The sequence below is a fragment of the Lynx canadensis genome, chromosome F2 (genome assembly GCF_007474595.2).
Source record: "Lynx canadensis isolate LIC74 chromosome F2, mLynCan4.pri.v2, whole genome shotgun sequence".
Taxonomy (NCBI): Eukaryota; Metazoa; Chordata; class Mammalia; order Carnivora; family Felidae; genus Lynx; species Lynx canadensis.
In genome coordinates this window covers 34,210,737-34,235,417 of record NC_044320.2, presented here as the reverse complement: position 1 = coordinate 34,235,417, position 24,681 = coordinate 34,210,737, and the positions used below count along the sequence as shown (strand labels likewise).

General features: G+C 41.1%; 2 protein-coding genes across 2 annotated transcripts in view; one reads left to right on the top strand and one right to left on the bottom strand.

The window, feature by feature from the left end:
• Positions 1–8,908: 8,908 nt before the first annotated feature.
• Positions 8,909–22,774, bottom strand: SLC25A32 (solute carrier family 25 member 32). Its single transcript, XM_030303941.1, has 7 exons — positions 22,316–22,774; positions 17,796–17,946; positions 15,731–15,816; positions 14,261–14,421; positions 13,242–13,355; positions 12,553–12,698; positions 8,909–11,636 (listed from the first exon to the last, which is right to left on the bottom strand). The coding sequence occupies exons 1-7, from the start codon at positions 22,467–22,469 to the stop codon at positions 11,495–11,497; spliced, it is 954 nt and encodes a 317-aa protein (XP_030159801.1). The 5' UTR covers positions 22,470–22,774; the 3' UTR covers positions 8,909–11,494.
• A 106-nt stretch (positions 22,775–22,880) lies between these two features.
• DCAF13 (DDB1 and CUL4 associated factor 13) overlaps positions 22,881–24,681 on the top strand; it is a 28,925-nt gene continuing 27,124 nt past the window's right edge. The window contains exon 1 of the mRNA XM_030303940.2: positions 22,881–23,050. Within this exon, the coding sequence (XP_030159800.1) occupies positions 22,981–23,050 (70 nt within the window). The 5' untranslated portion in view covers positions 22,881–22,980. The remainder of the gene's footprint in view (positions 23,051–24,681) is intronic.

The window sequence follows — 24,681 nt, the reverse complement described above, 5'->3', positions numbered from 1 at the left end:
TTCATATTTTGAGGCATATAAAGGAAAGGGGGGGTATTTGTGTGTCAGGAAATACATTAACAAGCACTTTAGGAATTTTATCTCTAACAAAGAATAAAAAGATGTGAATTCTGCCCTCCCAACTGCTTACTTCCAATTGATAGGGAGGATAAAATATATACACAATTAACATTAAATCAAAGACCAATATGTTGATTGTTATAAAAGTTGTTGAAGGGGTTGGCATAATTCAAAGGATGTTGTATTACCTGTGGCTGAGGTCATCAGAAAGAATTCATGATGACGGAAGTACAGGTATCAGACTGATAAAATTAAGTGAATCCTGGTTCACTAAAGTACTTTATCTTAAATAAGGCTATAAAACAATAACAACAGGGGCACCTGGACGGCTCAGTTGGTTAACCACTCGACTTTTGATTTGGGCTCAGGTCATGATCTCATGGTTGTGAGATCGAGCCCTGAGTTGGGCTCCACACTGAGCATGGTGCCTGCTTAAGATTTTCTGCCCCTCCCTCGCCTATGTGCGCACGCACGTGCTCTCTCTCTCTCTCTCTCTCTCTTAAAAACAAAAACCAAAAAACAAAACAAACAAAAAACAATAACAAAGTCTCCTAGTTTTTGGCCTGCAAACAATGACCTAGAAATAATGACCAGTCTAGTAACACATTCCATTTCCTACTAAAAGGAACTAAGGTTGCTTGGAGAAATGGGTGATTTCAGCTCTGGGGCAGGAAATGTGCAGTACGAGTCTGGAACATCTTGGCATAGTGGAAAACAAGGCAACTATGAAAGATAACTGAAAAGGAGCCAAGAGCCAACTTGAATTGGTTCCCACTGGCAAAGATAATACAATTTAAGGATCAGTAAAGATAATAATGGCAATGGTTTGGGGCGCCTGGGTGGCTCAGTCGATTGAACGTCCGACTTCGGCTCAGGTCATGATCTCATGGTTCGTGAGCTCGAGCCCCGCGTTGGGGTCTGTGCGGACAACTTGGAGCCTGGAGCCTGCTTCGGATTCTGTGTCTCCCTCTCTGTCTCTGCCCCTCCCCAGCTTGCACTCTGTCTCTCCCTCTCTCAAAAATAAATAAACATTAAAAAAAAAGGTTTTTTTTAAATAAAAAAAAAATAATGGCAATGGTTTGCAACACATCAAATGTGTTTTAATGCAGGAGTTCATAATGAGATGAACATAAAATTCATTGGTCAACTTGGAGGATGCCAGGAAACCAACTTGTCACTGTGAAAATTGGCAAATAGGAAAAAACCAAGCATTTATTCTGCTTTCTCTATATGAACTGTATTTCTGGGTAACCAAACTGTTGATGAAGGGACATTTCCCCTTATAGAAGTGTGTGTGTGTTTTATAGTATTTTATAGGGTGTATTGGCATAGGTAACAAATGAAGAGTGATAGAATTAGAATATCAAATTTTCAACCCCTCATGTATTAAGAGATCTGGCAACGATCATCAATGACTGATAACATTCCAAAAAGTGAGGCACCAGACTATGTATCTCTTAATGAAAATATATAACACCACTCAAGAAGTAGTTTTGCCAAGAAACAATCAAACTTGGATTGATTTAGTCTCCAGATATAGCCGTTAGATTTTAGGAAATACAAGGGATAGAAGCACATGCTAATTGACATGACAGAATCATAGCAAATCTAGACTATGGGAAACTTGAAAGACAACTTGGTTTCTTCAACAAATAAGCTGCAAGAAAAGAGAAAGAAAAAACATGTATTAAAAGAGATTTACTGTGATCTCAATCCATTTCGATGTTTTTACTTTATTTGGATGCTTGAGATAGTTGAAGACATTTGAACCCTAACTGGATATTTGATATCAAATAATTACATATTTTTTAGGTGTGATAAAGGTATTGTGGCTATTTTTTAACTTTTTAAAAATGTTTATTCATTTTTGAGAGAAAGAGCATGAGTGGTGGAGGGGCAGAGAGGGGGGCGGAACAGAAGATCTGAAGCAGGCTCTGCACTGACAGCAGAGAACCTAATGTGGGTCTTGAACTCACGAACCTGAGCTGAGATAGGACACCCAACCGATTAAGCCACCCAGGCGCCCCTTTAAATTCTTTCTTTCTTTTATTTTTAAGTAATTTCTATGCCCAAGGTGGGGCTCGAACTCCCAACGCTGAGATCAAGAGTCCCATGCTCCACTGACTGAGCCCACCAGGTGCCCCATATTGTGGTTATTTTTAAATAGTGCTTATCTTTTAAAGATAATAATACTGGAATATTTAAGGTAAAGTGATATGATGTCTGGAATTTGCTTCAGAATAATCCGGAAAGGAAAAGAGGGTGAGAAGGAATCTCGATAAAATATTGAAGACAGAAGTTAACCAAGATGGGTAAAAATTTTGAGAAATGGGACTGGGATTAAGGACATTTTGGGTGGGGACAAGAACATTAGTTCAGACGTCTTTGAATTGGCAAAGATTGTGAAGATATTTATGTCCCATGTGAATGCGTATCAGAGGATGTCCATTGCAGAGGAGGCTCTTAATACTGAGACGGACAAAATAACACACTGTCGATGTCAGCTTCTTTCCCCAGCCACTCCAGTGCTGGTTCAGTGGACCCACGAACAAAGAAGCCATGGTGGCAAAGACGGAGGCTATGTTCAACAACACAGAATCTTAAAGGCTAGCCTGATGGAGTACCTGGGTGGTTTAGTCGGTTGAGCGTCTGACTCCTGATTTCGGCTCAGGTCGTGATCTCAAGGTTGTGGGATCGGACCCCTCGCCAGCCTCCATGTTGGGCTCCATGTTTCTCGAGGAGCCTGTTAAGGATTCTCTTTCCCTCTCTCTCTGCCCCTTCCCCACACTCTCACGCACTTGAGCACTCTCTCTCCCTCTCTCTTTCTAAAAAAAAAAAAAAAAAAAAAATGCTGGACTGGCTAGTGTTACTGCTGAGTAGAGACTAGCATTGAGTATGTAACACTGGCACCATTCCCTGAGGGGACAAGTCAGCCACTTAGTGGACCTCTTCTACCCTGGAGGGGAGAGATTCATTCTCATGGAAATAGACATATATTCAGGATATAGATTGCTCTCTGTGCCCATGATACCATTCATGGACTCACAGAATGCCTTAACCACTCTCATGACATTCTACCCAGCACTACTTCAGATCCAGAAACCGCATTTTACAACAGAGAAGTCCAACAATCGGGCTCACCCCATGGAATTAACTGGCATTATACCACAGCTCATACATTAGACTATCAGGCTAGTCTAAATGAAAGGTGAAATGGCTGACTGAGGATTCATCATGGTACCAGTTGGCAGACAATATCCTAAAAGGATGGGGTTCTGTCTTACAAGTTGTAGTACATGCTTGGACGAGAAATCATTACGTGCTGTTCTCTCTCCTGTAGCCAGAATGCAAGCAGTCGAAATGAGAATGGCTTCTCTCGCTATTATACCTAATAACTCATTTGCAGATTTTTTGCTTCCCTTGCTGACAATGTTGAACTCTGCCGGTTTGGAGATCTTATTCTCCCTGCGGGGAATTCCAGCCGGGGACACAACAATAGTTCCACTGAATTGGAAGATGAGACTGTACTAGTTTTCTGTTGGCTGCACAACTAATGTAGTAGATTGAAACAACACAAATTTATCTGTCTCATGGTTTCTGTGGGTCGAGGGTCGAGGTACAGATTAGTTGAGTCCTCTGCTCACAGTGTCACGAGGTTGAAATGAAAGTGTTGGCTCAGTCATCTCATCTGAGGCTCAGGATCCTCTTCTCAGCTATGTGATTGTTAGCAGAATCTGATTCCCTGAAGTTGTGTTGTTAAGAAAATGTTGTTTTCTTGCTGTCAGCTGAGGACTCCTTTCATCTCCTAAAGGTCCCTCCCAGGTGCTGGATATGTGGCCCCTCCTCTTACAACATGGCTGTTTTTCTTCCAGACCAGCAAGAGAGTGCTTCTGCTTTTAAGGGTTGCCTATTAGGTAGGTTGGACCCACCCAGGATAATCTCCTTTTGGATTACAGCCAACTGATTACAGACCCTAATTACACTTATAAAATTCCTTTTGCCATATAACATAGTCATGGGAGTTTATATCCAGATATATTTACAGGTCCCAAAGATACATAAGCAGAAATAGGTTGTTTACCTCAGGGGGCAGGGATCATGGAGTCCGTGTTAGAAGCCTACGTATACACACACTGCCACCTGACCATTTTGCACTCTTTAGACCACTGAACCAACAGGTGAAAAACAGGTTAATCTATTGACTTTACTGACGGCTCCCAATTGCCAAGGGAAATTGCTGCTTTGGTGGAAGCAAGGACTATGTTTGGAACGCAGGAGACTTTTCCAGGTTCTCCTCCATGCCCAAGATTAATGGAAAGCTACAGGAACCAAAAAAGTCAGAGTGATTGAGGACCCAGACCTTTTGGGAAGGAGGATTTGGATCTACTTCACCAGGTAAAGAACCCAGAGCTGTGAGCTCTGGCTGTGGTCAAGGACTATGTGGAATGGGTAGTTAAAGGCAGAAGCTATAGATCTCAACTATGACCTTGTGAACAATGACAGAAACCAAGACTGTGGTAGCTTTGGATATTTTCTTTTTGTTCTATGCATGTTTATTTATATGGGCTAATCCTTTTCTCCCTTTCTCTCCTTCCCATTTTTATTTTATATAAAAGTTGGTGGAGGTCAACTTTACAATGTAATCTTCAGTTAAGAAAATATTCAGTGGGACCATGACTGAATTTGAGGAGGAATTAATATATCCAGCAATGGATTCACTGACTGTTGTGCTTTGTGTTTTCTCATTTGGGGGAAGAGCAAGCACTTCACCTATTAGGATAGCTCTACCATGCTAGGCTAAAATACAGAGTTAGTTGCTTTGTTGTTGGGCAGGAATTAGATTGTGTGTAAAAGGGTGCAAATGGAAGCCAAATACTCAAAAGGGTCAATTAAGCTACTTATCCATTTATTGCTGCGGAGCTCTAAATTCATTCTTCAGTACCTACTCTGTGACAATGGACTGGACTCTCTTTCTCCTTTAGAATGAGCCTATCAATGGGGCACCTGGGTGCTCAGTCAGTTGAACATCCAACCCTTGATTTCGGCTCAGGTTGTGACCCCAGGGTTGTGGGATCGAGTCCTATGTTGGGCTCTGCGCTGAGTGTGGAGCCAGGTTGGGAATCTCTCTCTCTCTCTCTCTCTCTCTCTCTCTCCCTCTCCCCTGCTTGCACTCTCAAAAAGGAAAAAGAAAAAAAAAAAAAAAGAATGACCCCGTTAAGTAGAGCATACTGGAGGAACATCTCGGAAGAAAGAATCTGGTCTTCCTGGTTTCAGAGTGCTGCCATTTGCATTTTCTTGCTCGTGTCAGTAGGGTGTGTGTCTATCTGGTGGTGCCTTGCTCCAGTTGCATATCCAGAATGCAGTCCTTTACCTTGCAGCCCCAGCCCAAGAGGCCTAATTATCTTGCTGCAGTTGAGAGGGTCACCACAGAGTCCTGGCTTCTGCTGTGGCAGCGCCCCTGACTCCCCAGTGTGCCCATCCATAAGTCTTGGCTTGCTTGCCCCTACAGAGTTGTTCCTGTAGCCTTTCCAATGTGAACAAAGTCTGCCCTGGTTTTGCACCTGCAAAAATGTCCCAACTCCCTTGACAACCTGCTCACTAGCCTTGGCTTGCTTGTGTCCTCGGGGATCATTTCCTGTTTGTCAGGTAATTCTAAACCAGCTCAGGCCCAGGAAACCCAGCAGAGTTTCTCACCATCCAGTGCTTTGCAAGCGCACCTTCTTCAAGAAGTCTGAATGTCAGAGGGGACGCTCTTCCAAGCTTGTCCTTCCTTGGCTACTCTCTCAGCCTTCGGGTACTGTTTAGGATTCCCATAATGCATTTACTTAATCTTCTCCTGGTTAAATTTGCTGTCTGTTCTGTCTCCGGGTTGGACTTAGACTTGACAGGTGTGACTTACCTGGTTGGAGTTGGGGACAAGGAAGGGAGCATGAGTGGTGCTTTCTCTCTCTCCTCTTGGGGGACAAGCTGCTCACAGAGAGCATGACTTCAGCCCCATTTCTCCTTGCTGTGTTGTACAAGGACAGGCTGTGGGAGAGTCTCGGTTCAGTGCTGTCTGTGGCTGGATAGGTATATCTGTATGCCTCTGAGGCTTGGTTTAAGGAAGGCCTCTTTCCCACAGACACAGAAGTCTCATTCTCTAATTTCAGCCTTACTACTACTAAGGATAGTATTTCATGCTCTGCTTACCTTGTATATTTATGAATTAGTTTAAAACCTGGGTGGGAAGGAGGTTAATGTGAATCACTTTAACAAAAGCATCTTGTTGCTTTTTTGACATGCCGAGTGTGAATTAGTTTTATTATTTTCTAGCCTTGAATAGAACAAGCCTAACATCACAATTAACATATAGTGAAACTCAATATAAACACAAAATCTTGTAATATCTGATGTCAGAAAATATACTGGGGACAACTTTCAAATCATCCATCTTTTGTACTGTTAGGCCTTCTACCGTAAGCAGATTTTATCTAAGTCTCCTGGTCAGTCTTCCTCTTTTATGCTTTTCACAGTGAGTTGAATACTTTTTTTATAAATATTACGTAACAATGTTTTCTATTAAAGGTATAAACATTTTCAAGAACCTATACAACATATGGAAGGATCACAAAGTGCTTTTTCCTAAAGGTGACATCAATTTTCATAGAAACAAGATTTCAACATCATGATAGCTGATGGGCAAATGACCTATAGACTTCAGGGACTGGATCACAGATTCTGTGTCATCAGGGAAGTTTTCAGTTGCAGTGAGTAACAGACCTGAGAGTGGCTTAAAAAATAAAGGAAATTTATTGGTTCACCCAATGGGAAACTAGAGAGGTACATGTAGCTAGGGGTCGGAACTGATCTAGAATCTCCTGTAACATGACTTAAGACCTAGTTTCTTTTCTTTCAATTTTTATTGTCCTCTCTTTGGTGTTGGCTCCATTTTGGACAAACTTCCTTTCCCCAACTCATGATCTTAAATTGGCTTTGAGGAGGGCTGTGAATTACACAAATCCTAATTTGTGAAACAGCAGAGAGAGAATCTTTGTCACTATATACAGAAAAAAAAAAAAATTAGCTTTTAAGAGTGACTCTGACTGGACCAGTTTAGGTAATTGTGTCAATTCCAAACATTCATTATGAACAGAGATTGCACATTCAGATTGGTTCTGCTAATCAGGGCCATCTTCTGGGGCAGGTGAGGCCAATTCCGTCTAAATCTCAAAGGTGAGAACAGAGGGAGTGGGGAGGTTCTGACAAGAAATTCCAGCTACTAGTCTCAGAAGGAAGAAAAACAGATGCCAAGCAGCCAATAAGAGGTATTCATGACAGGTACTTTCACAGTCTGTTTCTTATTCACTCATTTGAAAAGAAATGCAAGACTCAACCCAAAGTAACCCAAAACCTCACATATTTTCTGCATGTTAAATAACACATTTTTACAAAAGACAAAGGTTAAATAAATCATTTCACGGTATTTTATTTCTGTAAGCAATTTTATAATCACCAAAGAGGCCTTGCTATTGAAGGGGTAATTATACTCTACCTGGAGGATTTTACATTCGGTAATGTGTCCACATTCAAAAGACAAACCTTGCTCTGGTGCCTCATGAACTCGAACATATTTTTTAGTCGGTACCCTTTTTCTAGTATGGTGTTTAAAAAACATGACTTTCTAAAATTGCCATATTACAAAAGCACATAAGGAAACATAATATAACCTTTTCACAAGGCATGGCACCCAACACAATCTTGGGTTCACATTCTACCATATGTTCGTTCTCTGATGCAGAGCTCCGACAAGTTTTGTTTTGGCCCGTATCTTAATCTTCAAGCATTCTTACAATCATGTTCTGGCTTTCCCTTGGCCAACCTCCCCCCTACCTGCACCCCTTCCTAGACTCCCAGCACTTTCTTTCAAGCTAAAGTTCTCTACCTTTCCTTTATCTGCTGAAATCCAAGAGCGAGCCTAGAGTGAAATGGATACTTGCAATTTGCCCCACCCTGATTAGCTGCTTGCAATCTGTCTTCAGCCTCTACAATTTGAATCTGCTGAAAGTTATCAGTGACACTCATCTTCAACCTACTAGAATATTTACGCCGTTGATAACCCCTTCCCTCAGAGTTTGCTCCTCTTATCTGATTGGTCTTCTTCTGTCACCCCTAAGATGTAGCCGGGTCTCTCTGTTCTGAGACTCACTTCGCTTTTATCCATCACATAAAACCCAAACACATTTAGAGAGACTCTGAAAGTTCTCATGTTCTGGTCCCAATCTTTCAGCTGTCTCTTCCATTTCTTCCTTTTATTACCACATTGACAACACACTGCTCAAGAGAGGTCACCTATGCTTTCTTTTTTCCCCTGTGGTTCCCTTTGAAATCTCTACCTTCAAGGCCAAGCTTCAAGTTTTCTCTTCCATGAAGCCTGCTCTAGTCGTCCCCCCCCCCGCCCCCCCAAGCTATAAACTACCTCCAACTCCCATCAACCAGGTCCACGCTACCCACCAGGTCTTCACTAGGTATTTGTGAAAGCTTCCTAACTAGTTAGTAACCCTGTTTCTTGTCTGTCTCCTAATCGTTTCTTTAAAAAAATTTTTTTTAATGTTTATTTTTGAGAGAGAGAGAGAGCGCGAGAGCCAGCAGGGGAGGGGAAGAGAGAGAGAGAGAGAGAGAGAGAGAGAGAGAGAGAGAGAGAGAGAGAGAGAGAGAATCTGAAGCAGGATCCGAGCTGTCAGCACAGAGCCTGACGTGGGGCTTGAACCCATGAGCTGTGAGATCATGACCTGAGCTGAAGTCGGACACTCAACCGACTGAGCCACCCAGGCGCCCCTCCTAATTGTTTCTTCATACAATCACTAGAATGATCTCCCCCACAATCTAAACCCCAGACCATGGGTTAGAAGATCTGGCCCATGCTAATGTTTTTTGGCCCAGGGACACTGCTAAACACTTTACATGGATTAATCCATTTAATCTGATCAATAATCCTATGAGCTACATACTTTTAATAGCCTCATTTGTAGATGCTGTTGACCCACCAAATTCCTTTTACAGGGATGGTGCACCCATATCCCAGCTGTTAACAGCTGTCCCCTCCCCTTCACCTTATTTTGGAGGATTGCTCTCGACTGAGGAAAGGGACCTAGCCTCCCCTCTTCTGCCTGATGTAAGAACATAATAGCCCAGGCTCTCACCTCAGGGCAGGACAACCTCTGTGGTCCAACACATAGTGCATTGTCCCATAGGGTCAGGGTGATGATAAACTTCTTCCTCATCTTCTAGAGTCTCTTAAGAGCACTCTCTCAATAAATCACTAGCCCAAGCATCCTATATCCTCCTTATTCACAAAGGAACAAATCAAATCACCATTTTACATATGAGAAAACTTGAGACAGAGAGGTGAACTATTGGCCTGAGGCCAAACAGCAAAGGGGAAAGCTGAAATTTGAAGCCAATCCTGCATTTCTTTTCCACCACACAGTGTGGGCCACCCTAACCTCACTCCTTCCCTCCAGCCAAATTAATTCCTGCCTCAGGGCCTTTGTATTTCCTATTTTCTCTGCCTAGAAGACTGTTTCCTCTATCTCATAGTGGTTTGCTTTCCTCACTTCTTTCAAAATGTTTCAAACACTACCCTTCAAAAGAGATCCTTCCTTACTCTAACCATCCTAAGATAGCAACACTATTCCCAACTGTTTTAGTTCTATTTATAGCATTTAATATCTGAAACTATACTATGCATATATTTGTTTTCTGTCACTCACACTAAAAGGAAAATTCCCTAAGGGCAGGAATGTTGTCTGGGTTATTCCCTGCTGTGTCTTCAGTGCTTGGTAACATACCTGGCACAGAGCAAGAACTCAGTTACGATTTGTTGTTGAATGAGTTCTCTTTTCTCAGAACCCTTAGAGGGCCTTGTAGAAATCTTGCCCGTTCATCTAGGGTTGGAGTTATTTAACACTTATTTATTTATTCTGCAAACTTATATGCTCTTAGAAGACAGAAATTATGTTTTATTAATTTGGGGGTACACAAGAAGCATTCAAATAATGGCACTACCTCTAAAATTCCAAACAGCAACTGCAGCCAGTATTTTGTATAGGGACTAACGTCAGGAATTCAGATGAATTATAGTAGTAAACCCAGAAGGATGAAAAATACATCACATTTAATTTATAAAGTATTTCTGTGCATGTTACAAGAGATTATAGTAAATACAATTACTTACTGTTCCACATTTTTAGAACAATGCCATTTTCAAAATATAAAAAATAGACCTATCTTCAAAGAACCATTTAAATATGGCTTTGAAAACCACAATGTTTTATTTACAACTAGATGGAAGTGCAACAGCATTCATAGAAGTTTATGATAAATAAAAATATTATTCTGGCATCCTTTGGGGACAGGCTTTTATAGATATTTATAATGACTCATAAAAGTTAAATCAATAATGGCCATTAGTGTAATCTGTATTTAAACCTGAATATGAGCAACTAATCTAGACTAATCGTTTATTTGGGATCTGGACCCATACATCTCATAGTTGAAATAAGAAGTTAAAGTTTCCCATTTCCACACAGTTTCTCAACATACAGATCCCAATCATTCCAGTATGTGTGTGAGGTGATCTATTAGTGATTTATAGCCAATTAGTGACTTACAGCCAAATATTCTAAATAAGGGCAGACACAGCTGCATCTGAGTTCAGATTTTGTTAAGTTTAAGAAACACCAAGTACCAATGTCAAAAAATATAATAACTGGATCCACAATTACATTTTAAACTATGGAAGAGCCCCCAGGGAAAAAATTAATGACAGAATGACAACAAATATATTTCTCAAATGAAGAGAAGTATATACGTCTCAAATTTCCCTAGTTAGAACATTCCAACTGAATTTAAACTAACGCACGTTTACGGTGGTGGTGTTTTTTTTTCCTCTCACCAAAATTTCTCAATTCAAAAATGGTCTGGATTTAAGCAACAATTTTTCCAGCAAATCCTTAAAGTTCAATTTACTCTTGAAACAGCGACAATTCTTTTCAGAAGCCATTTTCTTGCTATTGCACACAGATTGATTTTAAAGCCAATCCAGGCAAATGAGTTCACAAAAAGAAGCACATTCATCTAATCCATTTAGCAAATGCTGTGATCAGCTTCTACTTGAACACTAAAATAGAGAAATTTGTGAAATTCTCCACTTGACGTCAGTTTTACTGTCATGTTGATGGGAGCCATTTCTGGCAGAGGTAGCCAAGTCCCAAACATATGGGGAAGGCAAAGAGCAAAACAACATTGCAAAGTCTTAGCAGTTCTTTGACTTCTAATGATTATACACCAATTTCCATTATGAACCATGTTGCTGTGCAGCATTCTTCTGAGGTTTATACCTCAAACACAAAGGAGCAACTGCTGCATTAAGCAGACGAATTGAGATGATCTTCTTCTAGCTTACTTTTTTTTCCTCTCTGAGGTCAAGTAGAAAATGTGAGACATTTTCATATACCACAAAAGTAATACAGCAGGCTGGGGTCACTCTAATCAAATTGGGGGCAATTCCTTTGTAAAATCCACCGATGCCTTCTTTCCTTTAAAAGGAAACATAGATAAATGCTTAATTTCCTACATAGCTGGCCTGAAGACACAAACGCTTAATTGACATATGGCATGGAACCAGCAGTCAAACCTCCCTGTGACTGTAGTCCATGTTTTCAACATCCTGAAGCAAGGTAGTTTATGAGCCATTTTACATTCCTTCCGTGGACTGACTCGGGAAGAGAGGGTAGGGACACTTCAAAACTGAGAAGTGCTTTAATGATAATCTTTCAAATGTCTCTAAATGTATAAACATGCAAGAGTATTAGCTGATCTAATATAGGCATTAACAATCTTACAGCTTAGATAAATGGCAGACAACACTAAATATAGCACCCACAAAATAAAACTTTATTTCCTTAATGCCTAGAGTAGGAACTTGTCACTTGGGTTCTCGATAAATATTCAGTGAACTAAATTTAAACATTCTAAATATTCTGCTCTGGCCTTTTAAAGAGAAACATGGGGATATCTACCTATAAACGTTTATCTACATGCTGAAGAACAAGAACCTCCTTAATACACAGAGACAAGTATTTGCAAGTTATTGTCAAGTAGCAGCTTAATTGCATTAAACTACGTTTTTTTTATGACTTCCTATATTCATTCAATGCCATTCAAGTATTTTATAACCACTAAATTTTATTAATTTGTCGCACAGATCTCATTTGATTTTTACAGCAACCCTGTCAGCCTAGATATTCTAAATTTACAAACGAAGAAATCAAGCCTCAGAGAGATTAAGTCTGTCTTTCTATATGTAGTAAATGGGAAATGGAAAAGCAGGGGCCACCAGCCGTGTTTTCACCACAGCACGCTGGCCTTTACTATAAAACTAACAGCAACAAGAGATTCTGAGATATGCAAGGTACCTCCTAAGAGCCATTCTGATATACCGCATGCTCTCACCTCCATGTCTTTGTGATTACATCCAACACGCCCTTGTAAAACATGTGTTGGTCCTGAAGACGAGCTCTCACAACTTGATATGGGTATGTTGCCGCCACGGCAAATATTTTCGATAGTGCTGCAACAGATATATATTCTACTGTGCTCTAAAATGACAACACAAAACATTTGTTTTTCCTTAAAACAGGATTTCTTTAAAAATACAGAAATAAAAATTATATAGGAAAACATGTAAATGGATCTTTAAGTGAAAAATATGGTTTCCCCCTCAACACAAGCTCTGTGCAAATAAGGGGTTTTATTATTAATATTTGTGTGTCATTTGCCCATAAAATATTTAACTATAAATTAAATTAGTGGTAGTCATCATCATAGCAACATTACCAAAGTAAACGTGATAAAATTGCATCTATTAAATGCCTACAAAAGTAAATGATATCTTTTTTTTTAATTTTTTTTTAACGTTTTTCATTTTTGAGAGAGAGAGAGCATTAGCGAGGGAAGGGCAGAGAGAGACAGAGACACAGAATCCAAAGCAGGTTCCGGGCTCTGAGCTGTCAGCACAGAGCCTGACGTGGGGCTCAAACTCACAAACCATGAGATCACAATCTGAACTGAAGTCAGATGATTAACCGACTGAGCCACCCAGACGCCCCAATGATATCCTTTTTTTTAAAGAACCATCTTACCAACTGGGCTTCTGGTAATCTATTGATATGCTGGTTGTATTTCAACTTCAACAATTCATATGCCATAAATTGAAGGGCACCATGTGATGTTCCAAACAGCCCAGGAATAAATCCCTAAAGGGAATGATGAAGGAGTATGAGGCAAGCTGAGGGCAAAGTACAAGTTAGTACCCGTCCCCCCATCCCCCGTTCCAGGTGGGACATGTGTGATATTCCTTGGACACTCCAGGCTTCCCAAAAACAAGAAAGGACAAACAACAAATGGTTAAACTGGTAAGAATCTCCACCAGTTTACCAGAAAAAGGCAATCCCATCAAAGGCCTAAAGTCCAAGAATCCCTACTGTCTTAATGTTAATGCCTTGCTGGAGGGAAATATAACCTTAGCTAGACAAGTCTTCAACATGTGAAAGTCTCTTTGGAAACTCCCTCTTGACTTTATCTCCCTGAACTCCATAAAATGGTCACCCCCCACAACCCCAATGCAGCTCTTCCTGCCCATGGGTCCTGTCCCCACACTTTAATAAAATCACCTTTTTGCACCAAAGACTTCTTGAAGAATTCTTTCTTGGCCATCAGCTCCGGACCCCATGAACCCCCCTATCACCCCAAGACTTCATCAGGGAACAATAAACACACACACACACACACACACACACACACACACACACACACAACAACTAAGCACCAAGCAAGTTCCCAAGGGACCACAGTTTCTAGGGAGGGTAGTAAGGAATGAGTGACTGTGATGTGTGACTTAGTGAATGGTTACTGTCCAAATTTTAGACAGGCCTTCTCGCACCCACCAGGGTCATGATAACATACCTTACGGTAAGGAGGATAAACAGATGAAAGTACAATTTCCATATTATATAAACCAGAATTTCAGTTTTCATTCAACTGCTTCTTGCCTGAGTCTGGTCCCTTTTTGGGACTGACTACAGGTTTTTCAGAACTCAGACAATAGAGCCAAGGGAAGTTACAGTGTTGGGTTATCCAAAATATATTGATAAGTCATTACCTTATACAATCCTCGCACACCTTCATACTTATATATTTTCAGAAGTGTATCAAACATTCCTTTATATTGTCGTTGTGAGGAGTTAACAACACCATTGTACTGTAACATAAGGCGAGTTTTTGTTACCCATAATGGGTTTGTAATGCAGAGGGTCATGGCTCCTAAAACCAAATTTAAATAAGATTACTCAGCATACAGGTACTTTGCCACTTGTGACAATCCAGATTAATGACAGTCCAGTACTATAAACAATGGGGTTGCCCAGGGGCTGTACCTACAACAGTGAGATCAAGTCTCTGAGGCACAGTCTTAGGGTTAAAGCGTAGCCATAGTTTTGGTGGTCAGAAAAAGTTCCTCAGTTAGTGGGAAGTAGATTAAAAGGGAGCTGGAAATGTGAAATGCTTTCCTTTTGAGGTGTTGAGGACAGCAGAGACATCCTGGCTCTTAACCAATACAGCCTGGAGTAGAGAAACAATGAAAGTCCCGGGAATCAGACTCTGACAGCAGATATAAACATTTAGGAGAAGGATATGGTATGACCCAGATGGGCTGATGATCAGGGGAAAAGGACCAGGAATCCAATACCTCAATAATCTCTGCATGTGCACACATATCCACCCCGACTTTCCCACAGCCCTCCTCAAATCCATTCAAAGTAGCTACGCATCTCAAAAATTAAAGAACTATAAAATAAATTTTACATTCTTTACAGAAAGTGACAATTTTGTATATGTTAAGTTTTCCATTTGCTGAGTTTCCTCAATAGTCCGTTATTCATCATTTATTAAGTCCCATGGTAATTCAGGTCTGTGCTAGCAGCTAGGTATTCAAAATGATATTTTTTTCGGACGAGAGCTATCAGTAAGTAAGGTGTCAAAGTATGAGTTATAAAGACATGAGTCCTACTTTGCTTCTCTCTTTGAAATATTACACATCCATGAGGCAGTTAAACAAGGGTACTAAACTGTCTAATTTAAAAACTGAAATTATACTTTAACCGAAGAAAATATACCAAATTATCTTAAACTATCAGGAAGTCGTAACTTTTCTAAATTTTACTTCCTTTGTGATAACTAAAATTCTTGCAATCTGTCCAGAGTAACCAATAAGAACAGTTGCTTTCTAAGATATTCCATGTGATAACTGATTAGATAGATAAGCATAATTAAACTCTACTGTTCAAAGGGGGGAAAAGGCAAATAGAACAAAAACCAAAAGTGAAAATCAAGTTAGAAGTTAATGTTTTAGGGGCACTTGGGTGGCTCAGTTGGTTAAGAGTCTGACTTTGGCTCAGGTCATGATCTTGCAGTTTGTGGGTATGAGCCCCACATCGGGCTCTGTACTGACAGCTCGGAGAGTGGAGCCTGCTTCGGATTCTGTGTCTCCCTCTCTCTCTGCCTGTCCTCTGCATGCACTCTCTTTCTCAAAAATAAAAAAAGTTGATGTTTTATATTTCACACACTGCCTTACCAGCTTCAGCAGCCGAGACGAGGTATTCTGTTGCCTCTAAACGATCAGCTCTTCCTTCTGTCTTGTATGATTTGATGGCATTGTAACTAAAAGAATTAAACATGAGCAGTTTGATAAATATTTGAATAGGTATCACAAAGCAGTAAAGTCTGTTTGAAAATGTGTGTAATTTAACAGCAGTACCCCAAAAGTAAACGTCCATGCCCAAGGCAAGCACAGTTTCAAGAGTGGATTTGCTGGAAATGGTTTACCGTAAGAGTTTGCCACCCCTTCCTGCAAATGTATATGGGTAGCACTACACAGGCAAAATATTTTCATCATGTACTCATCAATTAAGAAAAACAATAGGAAAACTGGGAGGGGGAAGGCTGTAGCAGTGGTGAGGCAATTGGGCACACAAGACAAAACGATATGTTCAGGGACTATGGAGCAGACTACAAGGACCATAAGCAGAACACAAGTAATCATAATAAAGACAACACAGACGGTGTCATAAGAGATTGAGAAACTACGGCTGAGATCACAGAAGGCTTGTGTGGGAGGTGGCACTTGCCGGGCATGGAGATGGGTAGTTTCAACAGGGAAACAGATGAACATGAGCAAAGGTTATAATAAGGGTGGAGGGAGAAGATGTAAAATTGAATCACACCTGAGTGGCACACTGACATTTGGGCTTTACTTGGCAGAAAATCGAGAGACCACCCAATGTTTCTCAGCAGAGAAGTCGAATCAGCCTATTCTCTCTAGCTCCAATTTCCATTTTCCTCTGGGAAGACTTCAGCTACAAAAAGCCTTCCAAACTTTACCAATACCATTCTAACATGAAACAAGCATACTTTTATAAGAAATTCTCATTACACACACCTTACGTTCATAGGGCTTGTCCTTAGAAACTCTCTTTAGAGAGCCTACACAACTCCAAATTCATAAAAGAAGAAATTTTGTATGTATAGTTTCACATCTAGGTTTGTCTTAGAACTGAAGAAAAATACATTTTTTAACCATACGAAGGTTAAATTTTACTTTGCATTCACTTAAAAATATCTTCAGGTTGTGGTTTGCATACTGCCATAAAATTATTGGAGGGAAAGTAGAATATGTAACACAAAAGAGAAAAAGGCCGATATACCAGGTATTGATGTTCTCTTAAAAATGCCATGTATTAAAACAAAGAAAAGCCTCTCCATTCCTGGATTCAGTTTCAAATTATTAGAGGCATCTGTGGAATGCCCACACTCGGGCACACTCACTAAGCTCAATGGACCTGTCACGGGTGCTTTCAGTGGCTTCTGCAATGGACATGAGGATGGTGAGGAGACCTGACAGGTGAGGGAGGAAGGAAATGATGGAGGAGGGAAGATGATGGTGCAGATCAAGTTAAGAGGCAAGATGGGATGTGCCTCAAACTCTTTTAGCCAGGCACTGGCTTTTTACTTTCTGTTCCCAAGAGGCAGCTCCCTTGGTATGTGTTCTTGGTATGGGGACCCCAAGGCCTGTCCTCCTTGGCTTTCTTACTTCATCAGGAATCCGAAGTATCTTGGTAAGGCATCTTCCTGAACTCAACTCACAGAAGTGGCTTCTGTAGGTAAGAGCATTTCTCCATCTCACCCTTTCACGTTCTTCCTATTAAGAACTTCCTTCCAGACCAAATGCCTCTGATAATAGCTGACAGAGAATGAAATGAACATTGTGCTCTTTCTGAGCCTTCCCATTCAAAGAAACTGATTAAAGGACTCATCTTGCTTCATCAACTGAAATGTAAAATCACTAAAAACAAAGTTTCTTTTTTTTTTTTTTTTTTTTTAAATTTTTTTTTTTTCAACGTTTATTTATTTTGGGACAGAGAGAGACAGAGCATGAACGGGGGAGGGGCAGAGAGAGAGGGAGACACAGAATCGGAAACAGGCTCCAGGCTCTGAGCCATCAGCCCAGAGCCTGACGCGGGGCTCGAACTCCCGGACCGCGAGATCGTGACCTGGCTGAAGTCGGACGCTTAACCGACTGCGCCACCCAGGCGCCCCCAAAGTTTCTTTTTAATACTGTAAAATCTCCCAGATCTACTCACAAGAAAAAGTAGAGTCCCCAGGATAAACCTGCACCCCACACATTTGGGGTTACTCCTTGGTAAAGTCCCCGTAGTCCATCAAGTTTCCAAATGGTAGTCAAGCAATGCACAATTCCTTTATATTTTGGTCTCAGTTCCAATCCATCACTCACTGCAGTAAAGGCACAAAATTAGGTGAGAGGAAAGTTCTAGCCCTGAATCACATATAAACATAGACATCACACAGTCATATTAAGGAGGTAAATTCAGAAGAAAACTCTTTTTAACGTTTATTTATTTATTTAGAGAGAGGGGGTGGGAGAGAATCCCAAGCAGGCTCTGCGTTCTCAGCGCAGAGCCCCATGAGGGGCTCGACCTCCCGAACTGTGAGATCATGACCTAAGACAAAATCAAGAGTCAAATTCAAGACGCATAACCAACTGAACCACCCAGGCACCCCTGGACTGAACTTCTCTACTGACAGTCACGGCTCCTCTCAAGGTGGCCCTCCCTCAATGACTTTCTCCCTTTGACCTTTGGCCCTTCAGGTGGCAACAGCCCAAGCTCTTTCTAGCTCCAGAATATTGCAGTATTCCCAGTGGTTCTGCTATAATCTCATATCTTTGTAAATAGTCTTTTCAAGCACCCCCATGCCCCAGAATTATCTTATTTTGAATGTGCCTTCTGTTTCCTACATGGAAATGGAATGAAAGAGAATGTCAAATTTATAATCTAGATAATATTTTTATAAAACTGGTATTTTACTATATATAGTTTTGCATACTGCTTTTTTCTTCACTCAAGAGTATATTGTGAGAGTTCCTGTTATTAAATAGGCCTCCAAAAGATTTTTAAAAATGATATGATGGTTTTCCCTCTCATAGATACCCTATCATTTGGTTAATCATTCCCCTAGTTGACCTGAAAGTTGTTCTCACTTTTTTACTATTAAGAGGTCTCTAGTGAATATGCTGTGTAACATTTCATACAAACTGCTATATCCTTAGAATTAACTATTAGAATGGGCATTAATATGGGTCAAAAGTTACACATACATACTGAAACCGCCCTCTAGAAAGCTTATACAAATAACAGTCCTCTAGCCACGTAAAAGTATGCCCAGTTCACTGTCCCCTTTGCTACTACTTCATTGTGCATAATGGAGTCTGGCTGAGAATCACTGTTTGCCATTACCAGGGAAAGGGAGAAAAGCCAATTTCTTTCATCATTAACCTGATAATGTTACACCATGAAATGAGATTAAAGTACACGAGGCTTTGTCAGGAGACCTGGGTTTGAGATCTAACTTCCCTAATTAGCTACACGATTTTAATCTGAGTTATAGCATCTTCATTAAAAAAAAAAAAAAAATGGGGATAAATATCCCCTAACTCACAGGTTGTTGAGAAGTTTATACAAATTTAAAAGCAAGTAACAGAGGGACTAGCTCTCAGGAAATGTTTGGCTGTGTATTTCATAATCTTTCTGATGCTTCCCTTGAATTTCACTTCTTTCAGTCTTCTGATAATTTTTTTCCTAAGTACCTTTCCATTTCCTTTAAATAATAAAGTCACAACATAATTTCTCTCTGGAGGTAAAAAACAAAACCATAAAAAACCCATCTTTGCCTTTTCATAGGTATGAACCACTGATTTCTTCATTATTTTGACAAGTCACTTAATTTGTAAGACTTTTTAGTCTCAGTAATAGGCAACACTATTCTGTACCTTATACTTACCCCGATACTATAATCTTATCTACCCTAGTTAGGGACAAATCTTTAAACATGAAAAACATTCATTTGTACGCATATTATTTTATTTAAAAAAAACTATTTATTGACTCCTTATATTGCCAGGCAAAGGGGCAATATAAACTTAAGTAGGACACAAATCCTGACCCTGAGGTCAGATACAGTCTTCAAGACAAAACAGAGCAGCAACAGCACGGCAAAGTTATGAGCACTATGGTAAATGAAGTGCTACAGGATTACAGAAGAAACACAAATAAATGTTCTGTACAGAAGGAACCGGGGACATGCAGTCGAGTGACGGGGAAAATGAGAGAGAAGACGTTAGCATAGAGCCTTGAAGATTGATGAGAAACTTGTCTTTGGGGAAAGGAGAGAAAGGTTTATCTCTAGACAAGCGCAAGAGCTGGTGTAAATTCAAGGAAGCACCACAGTGCCTGGCACCGTTCGGGAGAACATTAGGGACTTGGTATAGCTACAGTATACAGCTGGTGGAGAGAAGGGATGGTAGGAAATTTGGCTGGAAAGTAGGGCAAGAACCTGTTACAGTCTGAACTGTGTCCCTCCCAATCCACTGAAATCTGATTTGGGTCTCCACCCCACTACTGCAAGTGCCCCAAAGAGCACTTGGGGAGTCCTCTCTTTCTCACCAACCATTTAGTAGCACCTACGACTGTCTACCTCCTAAACATACTTTTGTGGGCTACTTTTACACCACACTCTCCTGATTTTCTTCTCTTTTTTCTCGGGCCACCAAATTTCCTTTGCAGCCCCCTTCCACTGCAACTTAACATTGTGACCCTGAGTCAGTTACTTGATTCCTCTGTGGCTGAGTTAGCTCATCCACAAAATGGGAAAAATAACAGAACCTATCTCTAAAAATTACAATGGGTTAATAAATATAAAGCCATTAAAATCATGCCTAGCAAACATTCAGGAAGTATTAGTTTAAGCTACTGGGTCTTGCAATACTACATGTACATAGGCAAATCAACTATTTTGATTCATCTTCCTAAATTTTCCTTTTCTATCACCACTTCACACTTTATTATGGCAAAGTTCTTTGACTCCTAGATCTTTAATTTTGTCTTCCCATCTAATCTCAATTATCTTACCTGTCAATCTTGGCCACACTGGTCTCCTAAGACTTTCCCCGAAATGGGAAGGTTACCGATCTTTTCAGACACCATGAATCCCCTTTCTTCATGCACAATCTTCTTCACAGCACAATCTTAAACTCACCAAGCCAACAGTACTCCTCCATGATCATTTCAACTGTCACCTCTTCTCCTAGACAAAACCCTAGAGACACCGAGTCATACAAGCCTACAGCCATGTCCAAAATTCTTCTCTTCATGTTCAAGCCACTGTCTACTTGGAATTCTTAGAAGTAGAATGGTGAATGGTTAAGAGTCAAAGGGTTCTAGAATTAGACTGCCTGGGCTCAAATCCCACAGCTACCATTATAAACTTGTGACTTCAGCAAGTTAGTCAACTTCTATTATTTTCATTTGTATAACAGGGATAATAGATTCACAGGGTTGTTCAGAGTAGTAAATCAGAGAATTTACTAAAAACTTTAAGTTCATTGCCTTGCTCTTAGTAAATGCTCAATGGATGTTACTTGTTATAATTTTTATTTGTGCACACTTCACAAACTCCATGGAAGTTACATGCCTTTCTGGGTTTTCTTCTAGGGAGTATACTCCATAATTTTCACTGACTCTCCTTCATAGAATGGCTTCTTTCCAGCTATCAAATTATCAGTCTTTCTACGTGGAACCTCAAGATCTAATGGGACCCATACAGATGGCCATCAGCAATCTATAATTTTCTTGACAGTCTACTCATATTTGGATTTATTCCATTTTGCTCTTGATTTCAGGTTGTCTAGAATTATCTTTTATGTGACTAAGACTCAAGGCTATAATTTACACTGTAAGTTCCCTGAGGACAAGAACTTTAAGTACTTTGTATTCCATACAGCGGTCGACAAATATTAAAAGAACAATACGTATTACTGTTCTGACTCTTGAAGATGAACCACTTCTGCAGACCTAATTCTCAAGGCAGAACTTGCAGCAGTAAGAAAACCAAACGTCAGAAAACAGTTTCCCAGTAGTTATCAAGACCTTCTCTGAAACTATCTCCTCCAGAATTTACTGTTGAGTTTAACTTCTCAAGTACTTTGCAAAAACTCAGATTCACTTAACTCAATGCACTTAATTCAAGAAACGTAAATTTAAAACACAGTATTTGGATTCGAGCTAACTATTCCTTCATAGGATCTTGTACCACACTATAAAACACCAAAAACCTTCAAGAGAATCCTATCCCAAACCTATTCCTAAGCACCTGCTGAAGATTACGCCCTACTCTAAGCAACGGTTCCGCAACTGCCAAACACGTGGCTACCTTAAGATTTCAAAGTACCTCCAAGGGTGAATGATTTGCACGTGTGAGGTCTAAGCCCTAAAACGTGACAATCTTTTTCTTATTTTACAAATCAGGCGTTGAGTCCCGCATCGTACCCAATATGAACTTGTCTCAGGCTTTTCTACCCCTGCTCTCCATCCCTTAGATTCCGGGAGCGGGACGACGGCGGCCCGATCCCTTTCCCACGCTCCCCTTCCTCAAACCTAGTTCCAGGTGAGCCAGAACAGCATTTTCTTTAACGCTCGCCTGGTAGTATGAAGGAGGCAGGGGGGAGCAAGGCTTCCTTTTGCGCTTTTATCACCCAGTTCGGGATACCAGCAAGGATAAGGAGCCCGGGGTCTGAGTGGCCTCTTACCGGCGAAGCGGATCTTCACGAGGTCAAGCGGGTGCAGCGCGAGGTTGGACAGAACCCCGCCGCTCACACCCGCTACCAGATTCTCGTACCGGACGTGGCGGAATATCGTGCTCCACACCGACGACCCTGATCCCGACTGGCCCTGACCCGTCATAGTCCCAGGGCTCGCTGATACCACGCCCAGGGCCGCGGAGGTGGGCCGGGATGCAGTGACCGCCACCTTGGCGACGGTCGCCCCTTAGAAGCAGAAACCTCAGGGGGAGGCCAGCCCACTTCCGGGACGGGCGCAAGTACGTGGTAACTAAGCGGAGAGACCCCAACGCAGAGCTAGCGTGAGAGGGGCAGGGCAGCACGTCACGCCAGCGGAGAGAGCGAAGGAGGCGGGGCGCCGTCCTCCGCCAAGTCCCCGCCCCGCCCCCATCCGCTGCCGTTTCTGGCCGAGGGACGCGGACGCGAGAGTACTGCAGAGAAACCGCCTCGGACCAACCTTTGTCAGCAAAACTACGGCGCGCCGCAGGGTGCTGCGGAGGGGGCTGGCTTCCCCTCCGTGGAAGTCACATGACAGGAAGTAGTCTAGAAGAAGCGGAAGTAGCATGTGCCGGAGGAGGCGGGGGTAACCCAAACTTGGAGGAAAGGCTCGGAGTCGGGCACACCTAGCCGCCAAAATGAAGGTGAAGATGCTGAGCCGGAACCCGGACAACTATGTCCGCGAAACCAAGCTGGACTTACAAAGAGGTGAGACAAGTTAGGGAGTCACCAGCCTTCAGTCTGGACTCGGCTTCCACCGAGTAAAGCTGGGTGAAGACTGACGCTCCAGTCTCTTTCTTTCCCTGTTCCCTTTTGCCAAGGCAAACTTAGTGCAGATAAGGCCGTTGCGGGACTGAGTAGCGGATAATTTCTCCTTAAGGCTCTTTTTGAAGAACTTTTTCTAGTGGTACGTGGGAAAGTTGGTTATGTCTGGAATACTTCCGCCTTCCCCCTTCCAGCGGCTGCTCCGATGTTTCTGGCTCCAGTTGTTGAGAAGTGGAACTTGACAGCCAAACTCGTAGATTCAAGGGTTTGATAGGCTTTTTTAAATCTCTTTCGTCAAAATTACATACTTCTAAATGTGGAAGAGACAAAGGTGAAACTTGAAGCCATCAAGTTTTCTTAATGCTTGTGAAGAAGTTTGATGCGTGAATGGCTAAAATGAAATTAATAAGGCTTCTTTTTTGATCTTATTTACTGGTCTGTAAATTTACTGGTCTGTAAATTGATCTTATTTACTGGTCTTATTTACTGATCTTATAGCGGATCGTATCTAAATGACAAGGGACCAACCATGTGTAAAGAGAATACCAGGTGCAAAGGCCTTCAGGCGGGAATAAAGGTAAAGCATACGAGAAGGGCCGTGTCATCAGTTTGAGTAAGGGGGATAAACCATAGAAGATGAGGCTGGGACGATACTTTGTTATTTTGATTGAATAGTAGAGATTATCCAACATATATATGAATAATGCTGAGAGGGGAATATGTGGTCTCTTCTCACAAGATGTTTATGGGTTAAGTATCAAGGTAGTAATATTTCTAAAATGCAAATTAGGTTATGTCACCTGGACATCATCCCTATTCCTTGAACGTCTGGTTCCATCTTCCTTTCACTAGTCACTACTTTTCTTGCAAGTAGCTTACATTTACTCTTGCAGATCTGAGTGCATTTCCGACATTTCTCTTTCAGGCTTGCTGTGGCACACACGCTTTCTCAGTCTACACTAGCTCCTTTCTCTGAACAACAGTCTTTCCATATTTATCTCCCGTGGTAGCCCCTTCCATTTAAAGCACCCTTCTTCTGTGCTTTTTATCACATATTTTCGTGCTGACATCAGAGTGTGTACGTATCACATTGTCTCACGATGATTATTTTGGTGATCTTTTTCATCACACTGAGTTTGCATAGAAGGGAAGAATCCGATTTGTTTCTATACCCACTGTGCCTAGACAGCACCTGGCACATAGTGGTTGCTTTGTAAGTTTATAAATGGAGGAATGAGTAAGTGATTGGCTGGTCATAGACTCTCCACATGAGGAGATTTTTAGTCATCTGATGTTATTAAGGGTTTTACTTTCTATAGTATCTTCTTATTTCTTTATAGTTTCTGATGGAAGTTTTAATAGCAAAATGGAAAAATAGAAGCATTGGAGCTCTGTGAAACATAAATCAAGGAAGACGTTTGTTACCTTTTTTTTATTCTTTCATTCTTATTTAGGTGTTATTTCCTTGTAAATTTTGACTGAATGTTAGATATAGTACCATTAACAGGGAGTCAGAAAAAAATGACAAGGTGAAGTTGTGGGGTAAGAAGATGCATTTACTTTTTTTATTTTTT